General features: G+C 41.6%; 1 protein-coding gene across 1 annotated transcript; it reads left to right on the top strand.

The window, feature by feature from the left end:
• The first annotated feature begins 1899 nt into the window (after positions 1-1899).
• Positions 1900-19231, top strand: LYVE1 (lymphatic vessel endothelial hyaluronan receptor 1). Its single transcript, XM_003818158.5, has 6 exons — positions 1900-4434; positions 8508-8679; positions 8803-8942; positions 12086-12391; positions 12992-13070; positions 13589-19231. Exons 1-6 carry the CDS (start codon positions 4350-4352, stop codon positions 13773-13775), a joined length of 969 nt encoding a protein of 322 aa, XP_003818206.3. The 5' UTR covers positions 1900-4349; the 3' UTR covers positions 13776-19231.
• The last annotated feature ends 1536 nt before the right edge of the window (positions 19232-20767 follow it).

The raw sequence follows: 20767 nt of genomic DNA, 5'->3' as shown, positions 1-20767 counted from the left end.
CTGATCCTGGTTTCCTGTATCTTCCTGGTCTATGATTTTTTTAATTAACACAGTTTGCTGTGATTGAGTCTGCTGAGTTTTTAACCAACCTGATTTCCACAGCTGAACTATTTTTGTCTTTCTTACAGCTAGCTGCAGGGGAATGTGGACTTTCCAAATCTAGTTCCCTAAAAATAAACTCTCCTGCCCAATACTTCACACCTTTTTTTACTCCCTTCTCTGCCTACCAAAGCCAGAGAACACTGAGACCCAAGAAAATGGCAGAACCACTAGACGGAAGCTGGGTCTTTGAATGAGCACTCCCAGTATTGAACTGTGACATGAATAAGAAATAAGATTTTAGTATATTAAGCCACAGAGATTCCAGGATGTTTATAGCAGTTAGCCTATCCTAATGCATACATTTGAACCAGAAATTGTGTACTTTAATAGCAAAATTCCAAAATATGAGGTTCTAGCTTACCAGTTACATGGCAAGAAACAAAACTGCTAGAAAGATGGTAGGATAGTAAAGTCTTACCTGTGATAACTTGGAAAGCATCTCATGGTTAGCCTATTTATAAGTGGTGGAAAGAATCAGCGTTGGGGTATGGAAACTTCTCTTGGCTGCCTTTGGCAAGGTATGGCAGGAGAAATAATTGGCTATGTGGGAGCAAAAATGAAAAAGAATATAGAGTATTCAGAAATGTGAAAGATTGAAGGGTGAGAAAACCTGACCACTTCTAAATCCCAGACAGACTAAAAAGAGCTTTGAGTGGGAGCCAATAAAATTTCTCAGTTGAACAGATCGACTCAGCCTTATGGCAAAGGCTAGATTAAGGATGTGGCCCTTTGTGAGTTCAAATGAACTTAGTGTATTCACCACTAAATTTGAGGGGTATGGTGCTGAGAAACAAGAAATACTTCTTGAGAATTATGACTGAGAAAGGATTTGGGGTATGATTATTGGCACATGGAAGCAGAAATCTAACTTAGGGAATTTACAAAGAAACACAAGCCAGGACTAAAAACCCCTTTCATTGTTCAGGTGAGGAAACAGCTTTGAGGAGGAAAGAAAATATATCAGAGAGATACCTGCACCCTCATGTTTATTGCAGCAGTATTCACAATCGCCAAGATATGGTATTAAAATGTGTCCAGCAACAGATGAGTGGATAAAGAAAACATGGTGTACATACACAACGGAATAGTATTCAGCCGTAAAAAATGAAATCCTGGCATTCACAGCAACATAGATGGAAATGGAGGTCATTATGTGAAGTAAAATAAGCCATGAACAGAAAGTTAACACCACATGTTCTAATTCATGGAAGCTAACAAAAGATCTCATGGAAGTAAAAAACAGAATAGAGGATACTAGTGGCTGGAAAGGGAAGAGAGGAGGAAAAGACAGATTTGTTAAAGGACATAAAATTAGGAGGAACAAGTTGTAGTGTTTTATGGCACTATAGGATGACTATAGATAACAATAACATATTTTCAAATAGCTGGAAGAGAAGATATTGAACACCCCCAACACAAAGGATAAATGTTTCAGATGATGGATATGCTAATTAGCCTGATCTGATCACTACATCTTGTTTGTATGGAAACATCAAAATGTACATGTGTATAATTATGTATTGATTAAAAATAAAATTTTTTTAAAATTAAGAAAACTTTTGGGATCTTAGCTTATGCCGGCAGGAAGCAGACTGCAAAAGCTGTGCTATTCCCAAGGAGGGCATACTCCCTAATATCCACTTCAAATGTGGACAAGCAAGATTATATGCAAATGAATCTCCCAGAGGGATGCAAAGGGCCGCAGAAAACAGTGGATGTGGAAGTTTCTCTCAGAAAGCAGATCAGAATCAAATCAAGGTTAAGTGACTGTGGAAGGCAGAATTTCTAGAATAGCCCTCCAAAGATGTCCCACCCTAATCCCTGGAGCCTTTGAATAGGAGCTCCAGGGGTATGGAGCTTTGTTGTGTTACATTAGATGGTACAGTTGACCTTAAGATAGGGAGGTTATCCAGGTGGGCCCATGAGCCCTTAAAAGCAGACAGCTCGCCGGGCGCAGTGGCTCACGCCCGTAATCCCAGCATTTGGGAGGCTGAGGCGGGCGGATCATGAGGTCAGGAGATCGAGACCATCCTGGCTAACACGGTGAAACCCTGTCTCTACCAAAAATACAAAAAATTAGCCGGGTGTGGTGGCGGGCGCCTGTAGTCCCAGATACTCGGGAGGCTGAGGCAAGGAATGGCATGAACCCAGGAGGCAGAGCTTGCAGTGAGCTGAGATCACGCCACTGCACTCCAGCCTGGGCAACAGAGTGAGACTCTGTCTCAAAAAAAAAAAAAAAAAAAGTAGAGAGCTCTGCTTGAGCCCAAGAGGTAGATGCTGCAGTGAGTCACGATGGCGCCACTGCGCTCCAGCCAACAGAGCAAGACCGTGTCTCTTAAAAGAGCAGAGAACTTTCTCTGGCTAACTGTAGAAGTGAAAGAGAGACTAGAAGTATGAGAAGGACTCAGTGTGTCATTGCTGCTTTGAAAATGGAAGGGCTCTAGGAGAAGAGAATGGTCCCTGGCTGACACCCTGCAAGGAAACAGGGACCTCATTCCCACAACCTCAAAGAAATGAATTCTGCCAACAACCCAAATGTGCTTCGAAGTGGATTCTTCCCCAGAGCCTCTGGGTAAGAGCCCAGCCCAGTCAGCAACTTAATGTCAGTTTCTTGAGACCCAGGGCAGAGGACCCAACTGAGCCCACTCAGACCTCTGACATATAGAAGCTGTGAAATGATAAATGAGTACTGTTTAAGCCGCTAAGTCTATGGTAATTTGTTGGACAGCAATAGAAAGCTGGCACAGCGACCTTTCTAAGGCCTCTTCATTGGTATTCCAGAAATTCTATGGCTGGTGATCACTGTGACTCTCATTCTCCTCCTTGACACAAAGCCTTGCCTTCCCTGATTCATTCTTCCCCTTCCTGTCTTCCTTCGTTCTTTTTGCAATAAGTGAACAAATGCTAGAAAGCTAGCTCTCTTTCGGGCATGGTGTTAGGCTTTAAGAATAATCATGAAGAGGCCAGGACTCTGCCTGTCTGCCTCCCTGGTGCTGTGATGATAGAGTCATGCACGTTTCTGAGAAACTGGGGCTTGTGCTCACCCAGATCATGAGGTCGGTATTGGAGATGTGTAAGGGCTGTTACCCTGGTCTTTTAGAAGTTCCCTGCATTTGTTTAGAGCAGATTCTCTTTTTGTTATTGATATTTTTCACACAAATATCTAACTTTATGACCAGTACCACTTATATAAAAAAGAATTCGTTATCCATATACTTTTCCTATAAAAGACATTCATTTTGGAAAAAATCTCATAAACCTTTGCCCAAGACATTGCTTACAAGCCAGAACTCCGTAATTACCATGAAGCAAAAACCACTGAAAATCCGGCTGGAAAAACATAGAATACACTCTGCTGGTACACAGCACAGATAAACCTCATGTTCATCGAACAACAAAGGTGGAGTCTGACTTGAATTCTGGCCTACCAGAATATTAAAGGAGTTATTAAGAAAGTTATTTCATAAAAGACCCCTGTGGTGATTACTATTGTAAAGTTAAAAATCCTTGGGGAAAGTGTAAAATGTTTAATTTTGTAAATTGCCCTCCTACTTGTGTTATGTAAATGTGAATGTTTATATGTGCCTGGTTTCTTTGAAAAAGGAATCACCTGTAGTGGTGTAGAGATTTCAAATGTGTAAAAGGAGACTCAAAGGAAGGCAGAAGGTTCTAGACTCAGTATTTAAGTGGACATTTACTTTCATGAGCTTCAGCTTCATACCCTGCAGATCACAAGGCCAAACAGCTGGGTGGAAAAATCACTGATTGCGGGAGGAAAAGAGGCATAACCTATGCTCAGTCTCCTTTAGGGACAGAGATGTTTCTAGGAGTACATAAATGATGGACTCCACAGGCAGTAACAGTGAATGGTGTGAGAACTGAGCTGCTGGGGGAGGAGGAACAGCAGGGAATATGGGAATTGGGAGAACCTTTAGCAGTTCACACTGTGCTATCTGCCTTCCTCATTTGTGTGTTTTCTGAGTCAGCATTAGCTAAATTTTCCAGAAGGCCATCCACAAAGTACAGCCTGGGCGTTCAAGGGACGTCATTCATTTCCCCCAGTGACCTTGACAAGTCAGAAGCTTGAAAGCAGGGAAATCCGGATGTCTCGGTTATGAAGTGGAGCAGTGAGTGTGAGCCTCAACATAGTTCCAGAACTCTCCATCCGGACTAGTTATTGAGCATCTGCCTCTCATACCACCAGTGGCCATCTGAGGTGTTTCCCTGGCTCTGAAGGGGTAGGCACGATGGCCAGGTGCTTCAGCCTGGTGTTGCTTCTCACTTCCATCTGGACCACGAGGCTCCTGGTCCAAGGCTCTTTGCGTGCAGAAGGTAGGTTTCTCACCAGATTTCCAAACTGAAGCAAGGCTTCAGTCCTAAGCCTCCTAAGCTGTTGACTATGGATTTCTGGGAATGAGGGTGACCCTCAGTGTCAACAGCAGGTCTAATTGGTGGTACTGCTCTGCCAAAAATATACCACCATATTGTCAACTTCACCAAAATGATTGACATTTACGTTTGTATCATCTGGACTTTTACTTTTGGTTATGGAATATTTTTAATGAGGACATTTTGAAATAAAACACTGAAGAGAAACCATTTGATTTTTACTCTTTTTTGTATGGGTGGTATTTAAATTTTTTGTAGCAATGGGATCTCGCTTTGTTGCCCAGCCTGGTCTTGAACTCCTGGCTTCAAGTGATCTTCCTGTCTCAGCCTACCAAAGTACTGGGATTGCAGGCATGAGCCACTGCATCCAGAAGTAATAATTTTTTTTTAAGTATTTCATTGAAGACGCAAACCATGATTGTAAAAAATTTAAAGCAATCACTAAGCTTGGGAATAATGGGTAACTTTCACTAAAATTGGCCTGTTTTTATGTTTTTTGGGAGTGTTAGCATAATTATTTTAATTTTGATTTTATCATACCATGAATGAGGTGCAATGTTTTTAAAAAATATTCAGTAAATAGCAAATTAGCTGAAAAAAATCTGTAAAAATATAAGTTTGAAAATTAAGCCATCGGCTGTCTACTAAAGGAATGACTTAAAGTGATTGCTGGGCTTTTGAGATGCCTAAATGGAAACCTCATTTTGCACTGTAGGCAAAAAAATTGTAACCACAAATCACTCCTTGCAGCTCTGGGCAAATGAAAATCTGAGCACTTTAATAGGAAAATGTGTGTTCCTATGCTGGAAGATGACCTGAGATATAAAATATGCTAGAAACAGACATTCAGAGTTGATTTATATGTTGTTGCATTACATTTTATAAGAAAGGTCAGAGTTATATGATTAGTTTTTTAAAATACTGTTACTTTCAAATAAGTTTGGTCCTCTTTGAAATCCTCTGGGGAGACTATTTTTCCCCACAGTGCTGCCATTATTCAAACTACTGGACACTGTTTTTTGAAAATGACTCCATCACACTCTGGACTATCCTCAGCAAGGGAAAAAGATTTTCTAGGGAAATTACATTTTTGGAAACAACCAAAAGTCAGCATAACCATGACTGCAGAATAAAGTAGTTGATGAAGGTAAGTGAATAGGGGTGGGAACTATTTTTGAGGGCCAAGTATATAGTGATCCAGAGCTAGGTGTGTATATACAATTTCATTTAATCCTCTCAAAAAGACAGTTTATAGGTGAAGTGACTTGCCCAATGTCATGCAGGCAGTACATAATAAATATTGGGTTTGAATTCAGCCCTATCTGATTCCTAAGCATATGCTATTATCTGATTCTACATCCTTATATCTAACTCCTAAGCATACACTATTTCTACTGTGTTTGCTGTTTCCTGAGAAATCTTAAGGAAGGAGTTACTGGAGTACTCCCTTAAATTCCAGCTCCCTCTTTTGATCCCTAAATGAAATAGGAAAGCATAAAATGACTAATGTTGTTGACTTCCTACTGGGCCCCGCCTCTGCTAGGTACAAGTTATCTAATTTAATTCTGATAAAAATCATGTGAAGAAGATATATCCATCCCCATTTTCAGATGAGAATGCTGACTTGCCTGATGTCCCAACAGCCAGTTAACAATAGAAAAAATATTCAAAGCTAAGTCTATCCACCTAGAATAAGTCTATCACTCCTCTAAATAATAGTATTTAGAGTACAAATGACATATGATGAGAGGGTAGTAAGACCACTTGATAATGTGACAAATAAACCTCTGCAATCCATTCCCAAAGAAGTAGCTATAAGAGACCTGAGCAATAGCAAGCTCATGAGCTAAAAGAGCCAAATTTCAGAGTAAACGGTGTGTTCAGGGAGTTCAGCCTAGGGGTGTGTGTGTGTCTGTGTGTGTTCATTTCCTTATAGCACTGTGAAAGGTAAAACAGTGTCATTGTTAAGAACTGGGGGCCGGGTTGGGCACGGTGGTTCATGACTGTAATCTCAGCACTTTAGGAGGCCGAGGTGGGTGCATCACCTGAGGTCAGGAGTTTGAGACCAGCCTGGCCAACATGGTGAAACCCCATCTCTACAAAAAATACAAAAATTAGCTGGGCATGGTGTCTCGCGTCTGTAGTCCCAGCTAGTCAGGAGGCTGAAGCACAAGAGTTGCTTGGACCCGGGAGGCAGAGGTTGCAGTGAGCATGGATCATGCCACTGCACTGCAGCCTGGGTGACAGAACGAGACTCTGTCTCAAAAAAGAGAAAAAAAAGGGCCAGGCACAGTGGCTCACGCCTGTAATCCCAGCACTTTGGGAAGCCAAGGTGGGTGGATCACCTGAGGTAGGCAGTTCAAGACCAACCTGACCAACATGGAGAAACCCTGTCTCTACTAAAAATACAAAATTAGCCAGGTTTGGTGGCACATGCCTGTAATCCCAGCTACTTGGGAGAATGAGGCAGGAGAATCGCTTGAACCCAGGAGGTGGAGGTTACAGTGAGCCGAGATCACGCTATTGCACTCCAGCCTGGGCAACAAGAGCGAAACTCCGTCTCAAAAAAAAAAAAAGAACTGGGGTTCTTGCTTGGCCATACTGGTGCACACCTGTAGTTCCAGCTACTCAGGGAGGCTGAGGCGGGAGGATTGCTTGAGCCCAGGAATTTACGACCAGCCTGGGCAACATAGCAAGATCCATCTCTTGGGAAAGAAGAAGGAAAAAAGAGGAACTGGGGTTTTAGAATCAGGCATAATTGAGTGTGTGCTCCTAATCTGCCACCACAGCAAGGTTCATATGGAGGACTTAGAAATGCTCCTTCCATGTTTTCAAAAAGAAACTTCCATTAGATATCAACCTAGGAAGTGGTCAAAGCATTTGACTGAGCATCCAATACACAGAGCTGCGTACAAGCTATTACTTGAGAGATTTAAATGCCCTTTTATGGATGTTTGTGGATGAAGCCCAGTAGGAATAATGTATTTGAATACAATACAACTTGGCAATTTTATACAGGTCTGTACATCCCAGAACCCAGAGAAAAGGGTTCAAAAGAATTCCCAAATCCATTAGATTTTGAGTAGAAATATTATTCATATCTTACCTATTCAACAGCCTCAGCTTCTGTGGGGTAATCAATCATTAGCAGACCAAAACCAAAATGCTTTAACGATAATGATAATGTTATGTGGATTTATTAAGCACCTACCATGTGGCAGGCACTATGCTAAACATTTGTATTAGAATTTACTCATTTAACTTTCACTACCCTATTCAGTAGACACTGTTACTCCCTTGAATTTATAAACAAGGAGGCTCAAAGAGCTGAAGATTAAAGAGATGAAGTATCTAGGTTAAGGTCACAGAGCTAGCAAGTGACATATGCTAGATCTAAGTCCAAGTCTGACTCTAAAATTCTGCTCTCTTTATTTAGTTTTTCTGCCATTCAAAGTTTACTGCCAGCTCCTCCAGGAACTTCTGAGTAAGCCTGTCCCCCAGTGGCCAAAAGACCTGGAACTGAGAGCACTCACATTCTTTTATAACAAGTGTGACATTTTCAGCCCATCTCACAAATAGTAGTGTCCCCAAACCACATTGGTTTGGGGTATTGCTAACTATTCTATTAACTAGAGCCCTGAATTCTATCTTTCTCAAAGTCTCAGATGCTTCATTTTACAGACTCCAGAAAGGTTTGCAGTAACTGCATCCCTTAGACTGCACCCCAACAACAGGTAGCCAAAGCCCCTATGTGGTGAGCAAGGCATCTTAATGCAGTGGGATGGGATAGACTTTGATTGGGCGACATTTACAGCTTGGACAAGAACAAGCATCCATCTAGCCCAGCAGATGGTCCTTGTGGAAAATGCCTGGTCTGTGTCCTGTTATTCTAAACCCCAGTCCCAGCCAGATAGACCTCCCTGCGCATCAGGACGATATACTCTGCTGGGAAGGAGAGTCTAAGGGCTGGAAACAAGGACAGCAGCAAACTGAGGACCTATGTGATTCCTTTGCAGAGCTTTCCATCCAGGTGTCATGCAGAATTATGGGGATCACCCTTGTGAGCAAAAAGGCGAACCAGCAGCTGAATTTCACAGAAGCTAAGGAGGCCTGTAGGCTGCTGGGACTAAGTTTGGCCGGCAAGGACCAAGTTGAAACAGCCTTGAAAGCCAGCTTTGAGACTTGCAGGTGAGAAAAAGCTGGTTTCACTGTCACTGCTGGAGTTCTTTTTTAGCTCTGTGTTCTTGTTCAGCAATAGAGATGAAGCCTTCTAATCATTTTTCTGTTCAACTAGTGTGTATTCTTTTACAGCTATGGCTGGGTTGGAGATGGATTCGTGGTCATCTCTAGGATTAGCCCAAACCCCAAGTGTGGGAAAAATGGGGTGGGTGTCCTGATTTGGAAAGTTCCAGTGAACCGACAGTTTGCAGCCTATTGTTACAACTCATCTGGTGAGTCTGATCTGCAACCTTTCCACGTGGCATTCTCTGGGTATCTCTCACTCTGAGACCTGTCTGGGAAGAGTAACCCTGAGCAGCAGCAGAAGCAATCACAGCCACGGCCATCTAATTCTCCCAACACTGTCTCTCTGGCCAGGCTAGGGTTGGCAATATGCCCCTCAAAGGAAAAAGTTAGGAGAGATATAACTGAATGGCAACACAGGAGAAGACATTCAGGAGGCTCAATTACCACTGCCACCATCCCTGCATCCTATAAGATAAGCAGGCAGAAGGGAAGGAAACAAAGGTACAGATGTATGTAATGCATCCATTATGGACAAAGTGATGCACAGTTGTCCCTCAGTGTCAGTGGGGGATTGGTTCTGGCACCCCATCATATACAAAAATCTACAGATGCCCAAGTCCCTGATATAAAATGGGGTCATATTTGCATATAACCTACACACATCCTCCTGTACACTTTAAATCATCTCTAAACTACTTATAATACCTAATACAATGTAGATGCTATGTAAACAGTCATTGTACTGTATTATTTGCTTTTTTATTGTTGTATTGTTATTTTTCTTTTTTTTCCAAATATTTTCAATCCAAGGTTGGTTGCTTCCACCTATATGGAATCTACAGATCCCTATGAGATATGCTTTATCATCCCCACTTTGCAAATAAAGAAACCGAGTTCAGGCCGGGCACAGTGGCTCACGCCTGTAATCCCAGCACTTTGGGAGGCCGAGGCGGGCAGATCACAAGGTCAGGAGATTGAGACCATCCTAACACGGTGAAACCCCGTCTCTACTAAAAATACAAAAAATTAGCCAGGCGTGGTGGCAGGCACCTGTAGTCCCAGCTACTCAGGAGGCTGAGGCAGGAGAATGGCATGAACCCAGGAGGCGGAGCTTGCAGTGAGCCAAGATCATGCCATTGCACTCCAGCCTGGGCGACAGAGTGAGACTCCGTCTCAAAAAAAAAAAAAAAAAAAAAGAAACCGAGTTCAAAGGATGTAAACACATTTGTCTAACGTCTCATTACTGTAAAGGTTCAGACTCAGGTCTAACTCTGAAACCGCACTCTTTCCACTGTTCCACATTCCTTTATAATTTTAAGAACCAGACCCAGTCTCCACTTTATGAAGGAAAAGATTGACACCTGGAGGGCAGCACTGATTTGTTTGTGGTCATGAAGTCACCCACTAACCTTGCTTGAAGACCTTGGCTGCCTTAGCCCAAGTGCTTCACCTAAGTACTTCTCCTAAAGTTTTTCTTTTACTAAATACTCACTTGCTCTCAGTTTGTCATAAGGACCCCTGTCTGATTATTACTCTTCACACATACTCATCTATCTGACCTTTTGAAGGTTAGGTGGCTGAGAGGTCATACACAGGATAGATTTCAAAATCATTCTTGAAGATCCGAGAGATAAATGTGCACCAGCCAATATTAGCAAAAACTGTCCCAGAAAGGCAATATAGGATCCAAGTAGTTCCCTGATCCAGAGGGCTTTGGCACAGAAAAGGCCCATGGAGAAACTTTGACCAGTTCCCTCACTTCATGGATGAAACAACTACAGTTCAGAACACGGGCTTAGCTTGTTCAAGGTCCTACGGTCAGTTAGTGGCAGAATCAAGACTGGAACATAGGGCTTCTCCTAACAGTGTATTTCCCATCTTCCTTCCCTTCTCTGCCTCTTTGGTCTATCATCACTGGCTGGGGAATTGGTGAGCTACATGCCTGCATACCTCATAGCCAGCCCATGCCTGTGAAATGGCTTTGCTTTTTAACTGCCTTCCTGCCAGCTGGCAATGTGATGATACCCAGCCCTCTGACTAAACAGAGAAGAGCCAGAGGAAGAGGACTTGGATTTGTCTATTTCCTCATGGTTTCATTTAACTTGTACTCCCATCCCATGTATTTCTTTTCTTTTTTTCCAGAGATAATTTTATTTTATTATTTTATTTTTATTATACTTTAAGTTCTGGGATACACGTGCAAAATGTGCAGGTTTGTTACATAGGTATACATGTGCCATCGTGGTTTGCTGCACCTATCAACCCGTCACCTACGTTAGGTATTTCTTCTAATGCTATCCCTCCGCTAGCCCACCCCCCAACCCCAGCTGATGCTACCCACTGCCACAAATAATTAGGGGCTTAAAATAGATGCAAATTTATATTATAATATATTGCACGGCTCTGCCATTTACTAGCTCTGTGACTTTGGGCGAGTTATTCAATTTCTCTAAACTTCAGTTTCCTCCTGTGTAAACAAGGGTTTAGTAATATTGTTCAATGAGATACCTATTTAAACACTTACTGCCATAGTCAACTCAGTTTAAGATGCTTTAACAAGTGTTTCCTCTCTAGCACATGCAACAGATTGGAAAGCAAACCCTTATCCCTCTCCTGGTCCCTTTTTGTTCACTTCTTTTTTTAATGAGCCCAGAAATATCAGGTCTTAGCATATCTTTGTCCTGAAGTGACACCACATGTGTATATTTGGTCTTCCAATCTATACTTTCCTTCCTTTCCCTTTTCCTTCCTTCCCTATTCATCAAATAGTTATTGAGCATGTGCTATGTACCACACACAGTGCTCATACCATGCTGACCAAGACAGACGGGGTTTCTGCTGCCAGAGAGCTTGCAGTCCAGTGGGGAACAGTGTAATGAGAACTGTGACAAGGAAGTACAAGAACATATGCCTAGGGACCCAATCAAGTCAACAAGTCTGCCTGAGAAAGACAGGGTCAATCTGAGACCTGAGGGATGAGTCAGAGTAAGCTAAATAAAGACAGGCAAAGAGTCATAAAGGTGAATAAAGCATCGTGGTGCAAGGCTTGGATGTAAGATAAAGTGTATCAAGGAATTTCAAGTAATTTCAGTATGGCAGGGGCAATGAGAGAAAAAGAGCAGATGAGGCTGGCATGTTAGCAGGGGCCAAATCACAGAAGGCCTTGTAGGCCATACAACAAAGATAGCCACTGAAGGCTTCTAAGGAAAAAAGTGATATGGTTAGATTTGCTTTTTAAAGACCATTCCAGCTGCAGTATAAGGGGTTTGGAGGTAGTAAGACTAGAGGCAAGAAGAACAGTTAGGAGGCTGTTGCAATACTTTTATTCCATGTTTCCCTATCCCAACAGATACTTGGACTAACTCGTGCATTCCAGAAATTATCACCACCAAAGATCCCATATTCAACACTCAAACTGCAACACACACAACAGAATTTATTGTCAGTGACAGTACCTACTCGGTGGCGTCCCCTTACTCTACAATACCTGCCCCTACTACTACTCCTCCTGCTCCAGCTTCCACTTCTATTCCACGGAGAAAAAAATTGATTTGTGTCACAGAAGTTTTTATGGAAACTAGCACCATGTCTACAGAAACTGAACCATTTGTTGAAAATAAAGCAGCATTCAAGAATGAAGCTGCTGGGTTTGGAGGTAAATGGTTTCTGTGTCTATGTTACGTGTGTATGTATGTTCATGTATAACAGACAATTCATAGAATCCTGCCTGTCTTTAGATGAGGCACTCAGGACCTGTCAAATACTAATAAAAGCTTAACACAAACTCAACTTTCATGAAGTCATAGTATCTGAGAGCTGTAAAGAACCTTAGTGATTAAGCTAAAAAGTGTAAGTATAAAAGAATTTCACTGTTGAAAACTCAAGACTTTTAAAAATAAATCACTATCTGTTCCTATGCATAAGTTCTTTTTAAAATATATACCCTAAAGGCCTATGACTTTATTCTAGTCATCTCTTTCTCAGGCAGGCTTGTTGACTAGAGTAGGTCTCAAGGCCATGGAGGAGAAATGAACTCTGTCATATTGCAACTGATAGAATTGAGAGTGTGAGAAGCAAGGCCAATGATTCTACAAGCATGAAGCAAAGAAGCTGGTGTGGGCCCAATATCATAAAGGGCTACAGAGAAGGTTTTTCTCCTGTACTATCTACTGTCTCAATCACCTGGATCATGCAATGAGCATTACACACAATGTTTAAGTGAAGGACCAACAGGCCTTGTCTCTGTTCCTTGCAGGTGTCCCCACGGCTCTGCTAGTGCTTGCTCTCCTCTTCTTTGGTGCTGCAGCTGGTCTTGGATTTTGCTATGTCAAAAGGTAGGGTTGTTGGTGCACTGCTAGTCTTGTAATCTTTGTCATGTTTCTATCCTGTGCTTTTTCAGGGTCACTGTTGGCATTTTGCTGATCAAATTGGAGATAGCAGTCCTCTTATATAAATTTCTCCCTCATCTCATCTCTTTCCCTTCAGCCCAATCTTTTCTATTTCAGCACATGCATGTCGTCCAGCCATCAGTCAATGACTGTCCTTTGAAAATCAAGAAATTAAAAAAAATTGACACCTGGGGAAAATTTATATGCTTTATTTGATTTTTGGTTCTTTGTTTTTGTTGGAAGAGTTATGTGGTCAGCCTAAAGTCTGGCCTGCAAACATATTGTCCAATTTAAATGAATCCATTAAGGTGGTGATGTCTTAATGTATTAGAGCATCCATGTGCTGGCATCACTCTGAAATAAAGGTATCCAGTGTACTGTGCCAATATGTACCATGGCCAAAAAGTGTTATCTATCGTTATGTGTGAGAGTCTCTCACTTTAATTTCATGTTTATGCCTAAAGGTATGTGAAGGCCTTCCCTTTTACAAACAAGAATCAGCAGAAGGAAATGATCGAAACCATAGTAGTAAAGGAGGAGAAGGCCAATGATAGCAACCCTAATGAGGAATCAAAGAAAACTGATAAAAACCCAGAAGAGCCCAAGAGTCCAAGCAAAACTACCGTGCGATGCCTGGAAGCTGAAGTTTAGATGAGACAGAAATGAGGAGACACACCTGCGGCTGGTTTCTTTCATGCTCCTTACCCTGCCCCAGCTGGGGAAATCAAAAGGGCCAAAGAACCAAAGAAGAAAGTCCACCCTTGGTTCCTAACTGGAATCAGCTCAGGACTTCCATTGGACTATGGAGTGCACCAAAGAGAATGCCCTTCTCCTTATTGTAACCCTGTCTGGATCCTATCCTCCTACCTCCAAAGCTTCCCACGGCCTTTCTAGCCTGGCTATGTCCTAATAATATCCCACTGGGAGAAAGGAGTTTTGCAAAGTGCAAGGACCTAAAACATCTCATCAGTATCCAGTGGTAAAAAGGCCTCCTGGCTGTCTGAGGCTAGGTGGGTTGAAAGCCAAGGAGTCACTGAGACCAAGGCTTTCTCTACTGATTCCACAGCTCAGACCCTTTCTTCAGCTCTGAAAGAGAAACACGTATCCCACCTGACATGTCCTTCTGAGTCCGGTAAGAGCAAAAGAATGACAGAAAAGTTTAGACCCTGAAGGCCATGGAGATTCTCATAACTTGAGACCTAATCTCTGTAAAGCTAAAATAAAGAAATAGAACAAGGCTGAGGATACAACAGTACACTGTCAGCAGGGACTGTAAACACAGACAGGGTCAAAGTGTTTTCTCTGAACACATTGAGTTGGAATCACTGTTTAGAACACATACACTTACTTTTCCTGGTCTCTACCACTGCTGATATTTTCTCTAGGAAATATACTTTTACAAGTAACAAAAATAAAAACTCTTATAAATTTCTATTTTTATCTGAGTTACAGAAATGATTACTGAGGAAAATTACTCAGTAATTTGTTTAAAAAGTAATAAAATTCAACAAACATTTGCTGAATAGCTACTATATGTCAAGTGCTGTGCAAGGTATTACACTCTGTAACTGAATATTATTCATCAAAAAATTGCAAATAGTAGAACGCTATCTGGGAAGCTATTTTTTTGTTTTGATATTTCTAGCTTATCTACTTCCAAACTAATTTTTATTTTTGCTGAGACTAATCTTATTCATTTTCTCTAATATGGCAACCATTATAACCTTAATTTATTATTAACATACCTAAGAAGTACATTGTTACCTCTATATACCAAAGCACATTTTAAAAGTGCCATTAACAAATGTATCACTAGCCCTCCTTTTTCCAACAAGAAGGGACTGAGAGATGCAGAAATATTTGTGACAAAAAATTAAAGCATTTAGAAAACTTCTTTGCTTTCTTATTTACATAGATGCATTATACCTTTCATGTAAAATTAAAGTGAGGACCAGATCATATCATATTGTTTGCAAAAATAAAAGGGACAATGTTGGTTGTTAAAATACAAGCATATGTCAACCAAACAGCATATATCATATGGGGCTATTCATGCTCCAAACATTTTATTTTGAGTTGGCCAAGTACATACACCTTAAACAGTCCTTTACTAGAGATGCTGGCCCTACATTTCCATCCATTTCAGAATTCACCAGGGAGCCAGAGATTCAGGATGGCTCATTTGTCTCACTTTTGACACCCCTGCTTCTCTAGTTTTCTCTTTCCCTCCCCCTTAGACTGCCAATTGTCTTCTTCCCCTCACCAGTGACCCCACAGCTCCATGGTTCCTTCAGCCCAGATGCCACAACCTGCTGGCATAATCTTTTCCGGTTGGCCCACGGAGTATAATCTTAAAATTTGATTTCATTTCCAGGCATTAAAAATCAAGAGATTTCACATGTTTACATTTCTGGGTTCCCTCTAAAAATGGAAAGATCTGGAAGTAAAGAACCCATGTTCCCTCATAGCAATCATTATCTGATACTGAGTAGCAGCTGTCCCCTTTCAATGGGGTCTGCTCTTTTTGTTTCACCACAGTCCTCACGACTCTCTATTGCACACTCATGCCAAAGTAAAGGTGCCCTTTCCTATGAACTTTGTAACACTGTGGCCTTTTCTTCACACCCAGCCCATGTCCCTCATATATATCACCTGCCTGCCCCAGTAGGTCTATGAGTTTGAAACTGGTTTGTCAGTCCTTAAGCTTTATCAGCTTCATCCATTTCTCAGGGAGTAAAGAAGAAAAGAGGGAAAGCGCCTAAGTAGTGATCTTCCCTCTGTGTGTTAGCTGAAAAAAAAACAGATCTCCCACACCACATGTCCCATCTTGTGGGCATCTACTACATATTAGAATGCTACCACCTTCTCCTGTTAAACAGGTTTGTGCCGTATCCAGGAGGAGGAAGTGGGGAGGAGAAAACCCTGCCCAGCCACATAAAATCACTCAATAGCCCAAATATCATGTGCAAACATACTGATAAGAATGTAACTTCCATGATTATGGAAGGAAGGAAGGAAGGAAGGAAGGAAGGAAGGAAGGAAGGGAGGAAGGGTGGGCTGGCTGGTTTATGGAGCATCTACTAAGTGACAGTCATTTTACATGTTGCCTCATTTAATCTCTACACTTTCCCTGAGAGGTGAGGATAATTACTGCCATTTTTATTAATTAGAAAACTGGATGTTTAGAGAAGTTAAATCACTTTCTGAGGTCACAGGTCTAGTTAAATGGTAAAGGTCAGAGTGACTGCAAAGCCCATGCTCCTTTCCCTACTCCACAGTGCTTCTCTTGCAAATGACAATATAGAAATGTAAACTATTCCAATATGCAAGCTTGAGATTGGACACTTAACACAAACAACAGGGGTGAAGTAAGGAAAACAACTTAGGACTCCTGTGTCAACTTCACAGAATCTATCTTAAATCCGTTGGCAATGACAAGGAGAAAAAGAGAACCACTAAAGAACTTTGAGAACTGCCTCCTCATTGATGTAGACACCAGCCTCAACAAAGACCTACCTGAGCCAGTTCATAGGGTCAGAAAATATAAGGCTCAGAAGGATCCAGAATAATTTCCTCTAAACCCTTCATTCACAGAGTAAATAAAATGAAGCCCAATGTCACAGGTAGCTAAAGTTAGGGCTTGGTCTAGAAATCTCCTCCTTATTTAAATTTTCTTTATTCTCCACTGAACAAAGAGAAATTGGAAGAATGCAAGAGATCTCCCCACTTCAGACCTACAGTCCACCTCGCCACAGCCAGTCTTCAAAAGAGGCAGGTGGAGAGCCACGTGATGGCATTTTCAGCTGGTGCAAAGGATCTTCCCTGCCCTTTCAGAATGCCCCTTCTTCATGCCTGCCTCCCTGGCTCACACAGAATAAATCCACTCCTTTGAGCAAAGACACTCTATCCTGAGAAGGAGTCATCTGCAAAATTGTATGCTTTTATAAAGGCCAGGCCACCATCAAACATTAACATGCCAATATAGGTCCAATCAAGCAAAGCTGATTTCCAAGAATAGGAAGCTGGACTAACGCAGATGACTTGAGGCTCCACACAGGGCTTGCACACAACTGGAGTCTACAGATATCATTTGGCTTGAACACAATTGAATCATATTGATTTCTAGACAAGGATCCTAAATTGTATTGCCTCTAGACCTTCAGCTAGTACCTAAAGCAAAATCAATTGCTCTAGGGAAAAACAAGTTTGTAAGGACAATAATAACATGCAAGTAAATACGTTTTTACTAAGGAATGGGAGGGTCTCTCACACCAAAAAGAAAATGTTTTACTATTATGAATGGTGCCACAATAAACATACGTGTGCATGTGTCTTTATAGCAGCATGATTTATAATCCTTTGGGTATATACCCAGTAATGGGATGGCTGGGTAAAATGGTATTTCTAGTTGTAGATAGCAAAGAGTTGGAACCAACCCAAATGTCCATCAATATAGACTGGATTAAGAAAATGTGGCACATATACACCATGGAATACTATGCAGCCATAAAAAAGGATGAGTTCATGTCCTTTGTAGGGACATGGATGAAGCTGGAAACCATCATTCTGAGCAAACTATCACAAGGACAGAAAACCAAACACCACATGTTCTCACTCATAGGTGGGAATTGAACAATGAGAACACTTGGACACAGGGTAGGGAACATCACACACCGGGCCTGTCGTGGGGTGGGGGGAGGGGGGAGGGATAGCATTAGGACATATACCTAATGTAAATGACAAGTTAATGGGTGCAGCACACCAACATGGCACATGTATACATATGTAACAAACCTGCACGTTGTGCACATGTACCCTAGAAGTATAATAATAAAAAAAGACAAAAAATAAATATCATGCTTGAAAAAAAAAAAAATTAAGCCTCTGTTTCAGAAAAACTCCCGAGCCTTGTTTTACCTCTGCTCTCACACCACCACAACAGTCATCAACTCAATAACAAAAGAACTCAATGACAAAAGGTAAGGGGGTTTTCCCCACACAACAAGCCGCAGACACCAGCTGGGTGTCCTCTAATTAAATTCTGACACTATCTACCTGGAGGTAGCGTCAGATCCCACAGGGTGAGGGCTCAGTCCCCAAAACTGCCTCCCACTCCACAGACACCAGTCACAAGACTGGGCCTCCAGAACTCCCGACGACCCGCTTTAAGTAGGGGTTCTCATGACCCCCTCTTTGGGTTCAATTAATTTGCTGGAGCTGCTCACAGAACTCAGAGTAACACATTTACAGGTTTGTTATAAATGTTGTTACGAAGAATACAGATGAAGAGATGCATAGGGCCAGGTAGGGAGGAAGGGGTGCAGAGATTCCATGCCCGCGCCATCTTCCAGGAACCTCCATGTGTTCAGCCATCCGGAAGCTCTCCAAACCCTGTCCTTTTTGTTTTTTACATAGGCATGATTGACAACTGTGTAGAAATGTGATTGGACAAAAAGGGTATGACCTCATACTAATAGACTGAGTTGGGAAGCCCAGCAAGGCCTGCCTGTTCAGGTTCCCCTTGGCCTCTCTGTGCAGCTTTTCATCCTCCAGATTATGGGACAGGACTCTGTCTGCAATGAGGGTCTTTTGACCCACAATCAGATTAGAGTCCTGCCTTGGAGCAGGTAAAAGGAGGACAGGAGAAGGTCAGAGAAAGAGATTCTGTTGGCCGGGCATGGTAGCTCATGCCTATAATCCTAGCACTTTGGGAGGCCGAGGCAGGCAGATTGCCTGAGCTCAGGAGTTCGAGACCAGCCTGGGCAACACGGTGAAACCCCGTCTCTACTAAAATACAAAAAAATTAGCCAGGCATGGTGGTGTGCACCTATAGTCCCAACTACTCGGGAGGCTGAGGCAGGAGAATTGCTTGAACCCAGGAGGCGGAGGTTGCAGAGAGCCAAGATCGTGCCACTGCACTCTAGCCTAGGTAACAGAGTGAGACTCCGTCTCCAAAAAAAAAAAAAGAGATTCTGTTTCCTGAGACCTGCTCCTGAGCCCTAAAGCACCTCAACATTGTAACAGAAGACTGTAACAAGGACTCTGGGAGTTATGAGCCAGGAACTGTGGATGAAAACCAATATATTAATATTTATATAATCGTAATATCATAGCCTCTAAACAGGAGGAAAAGCACTTCTTTGTTAGTTGGATTTTCTAGTTAAAATAAATAAAATTTAGTGGGTTACTCCTGTAATAGTCTATATATAAGGTCAAGTTTGATCTAAGAGCATTTTTCGTAATACTAAAATCAAATAGGAATTCTCTCCTCTCTCTGTGTTCCTCAGGAAATGCCCAAATTTCCAAACGGTGCTGATGTGATTTAAGATTTCCTCCTTTAGCATCTAGAAGACTATTTACTTTTTTTAAAAAAACTTATTTCAGAATAAATTTACCAAAAAAATGTGAAAATAGTGCAAAGAGTTCCCATACATCCACACCAGTTTCCCCTGTTATTAATATCTGATATTAGTATGGTGCATTTGTAACTTAATGAAACAATGCTGATATGCTATTATTAACTGAAGTCCATACTTTATTCTGATTTCCTTAGTTTTTACCTAATGTCCTTTTACTGTTCTAATAGCCTACCCAGCACACCACGTTACATTTAGTCATCATGTGTCCTCTTGGCTATGACAGCTTCTCTGACTTCTCTTGTTCTTGATAATTTTGTCAGTTCTGAGGAGTACTATTTGGGTATTATATAGGATAGCCCTCAGCTGGGATTTCTCTGATGTTTTCTTATGACTACACTGGAGCTATATGTTTTGGGAATTAAGACCACAGAAATACAGTGCCATTTTCATCATGTTATATCAACATGATCTATCACTGCTGATGTTCACCTTAAGCACCTGGCTGAGGTAGTGTTTGTCAGGTTTCTCCACTGTAAAGTTATTCTTCTCTATACCATATTCTTTGAAAAGATGTCACTACGCACAACCCACACCTAATTAGAAAGGAGTTATGCTCTGCTTCCTCAAAAGTGGAATATCTACATAAATTATTTGGGCTTTTCCTGTACAGGAGATTCATCTATTCCCCCTCATTAATTTATTTTTTAAATAATTTATTCATATCAGTATGGACTCAAGAATATTTTCTACTTTAGGTAATAATACAATACTATTTTATTTATGTTGTTGCTCAATTTTTTCGAAGACTGACTATTGGGACTATTGGGAGCTCTTTCCATTTGCTCCTGTATCCCTTTGACATATTCCCTTCTTCGTGTTTTTATTGGGCACTTCCCTACTTTCTGGCACTATAAGATGCTCCAGTGTCCTCTTATTTTGTATCTTTTTTTGTATCTTATTTTGCCCTGGTTCTAGAATCAACCATTTCTTCAGTGAGCTCTTGCCCCCTCCTTTTCTTTAGAGAGAGAGAATATCATTTCTTTACCTTCCTGTCACATGACTTCCCCTGCACTCTTTGACCAGTCAATGACCTCCATACTCTGGCCCACTCCGAAACCCTTAAAAACCTTAGCCTCAAATTTTCTGAGGAGACAGATTTGAAGTTTCCTTCTGTCTCCTTGTTCAGCAGCCCTATCTATGATTAAACCTCTTTCTCTGCTGCAACCCCTGTGTCTTGGCATATTGACTTCCCATGCACATTGAGCAACAGACCTATTACAGTTG

This window comes from Pan paniscus, chromosome 9 (assembly GCF_029289425.2).
Source record: "Pan paniscus chromosome 9, NHGRI_mPanPan1-v2.0_pri, whole genome shotgun sequence".
Classification (NCBI taxonomy): domain Eukaryota; kingdom Metazoa; phylum Chordata; class Mammalia; order Primates; family Hominidae; genus Pan; species Pan paniscus.
Note: the sequence above shows the minus strand (reverse complement) of the source record. Positions and strands in the feature narration are given on the sequence as shown.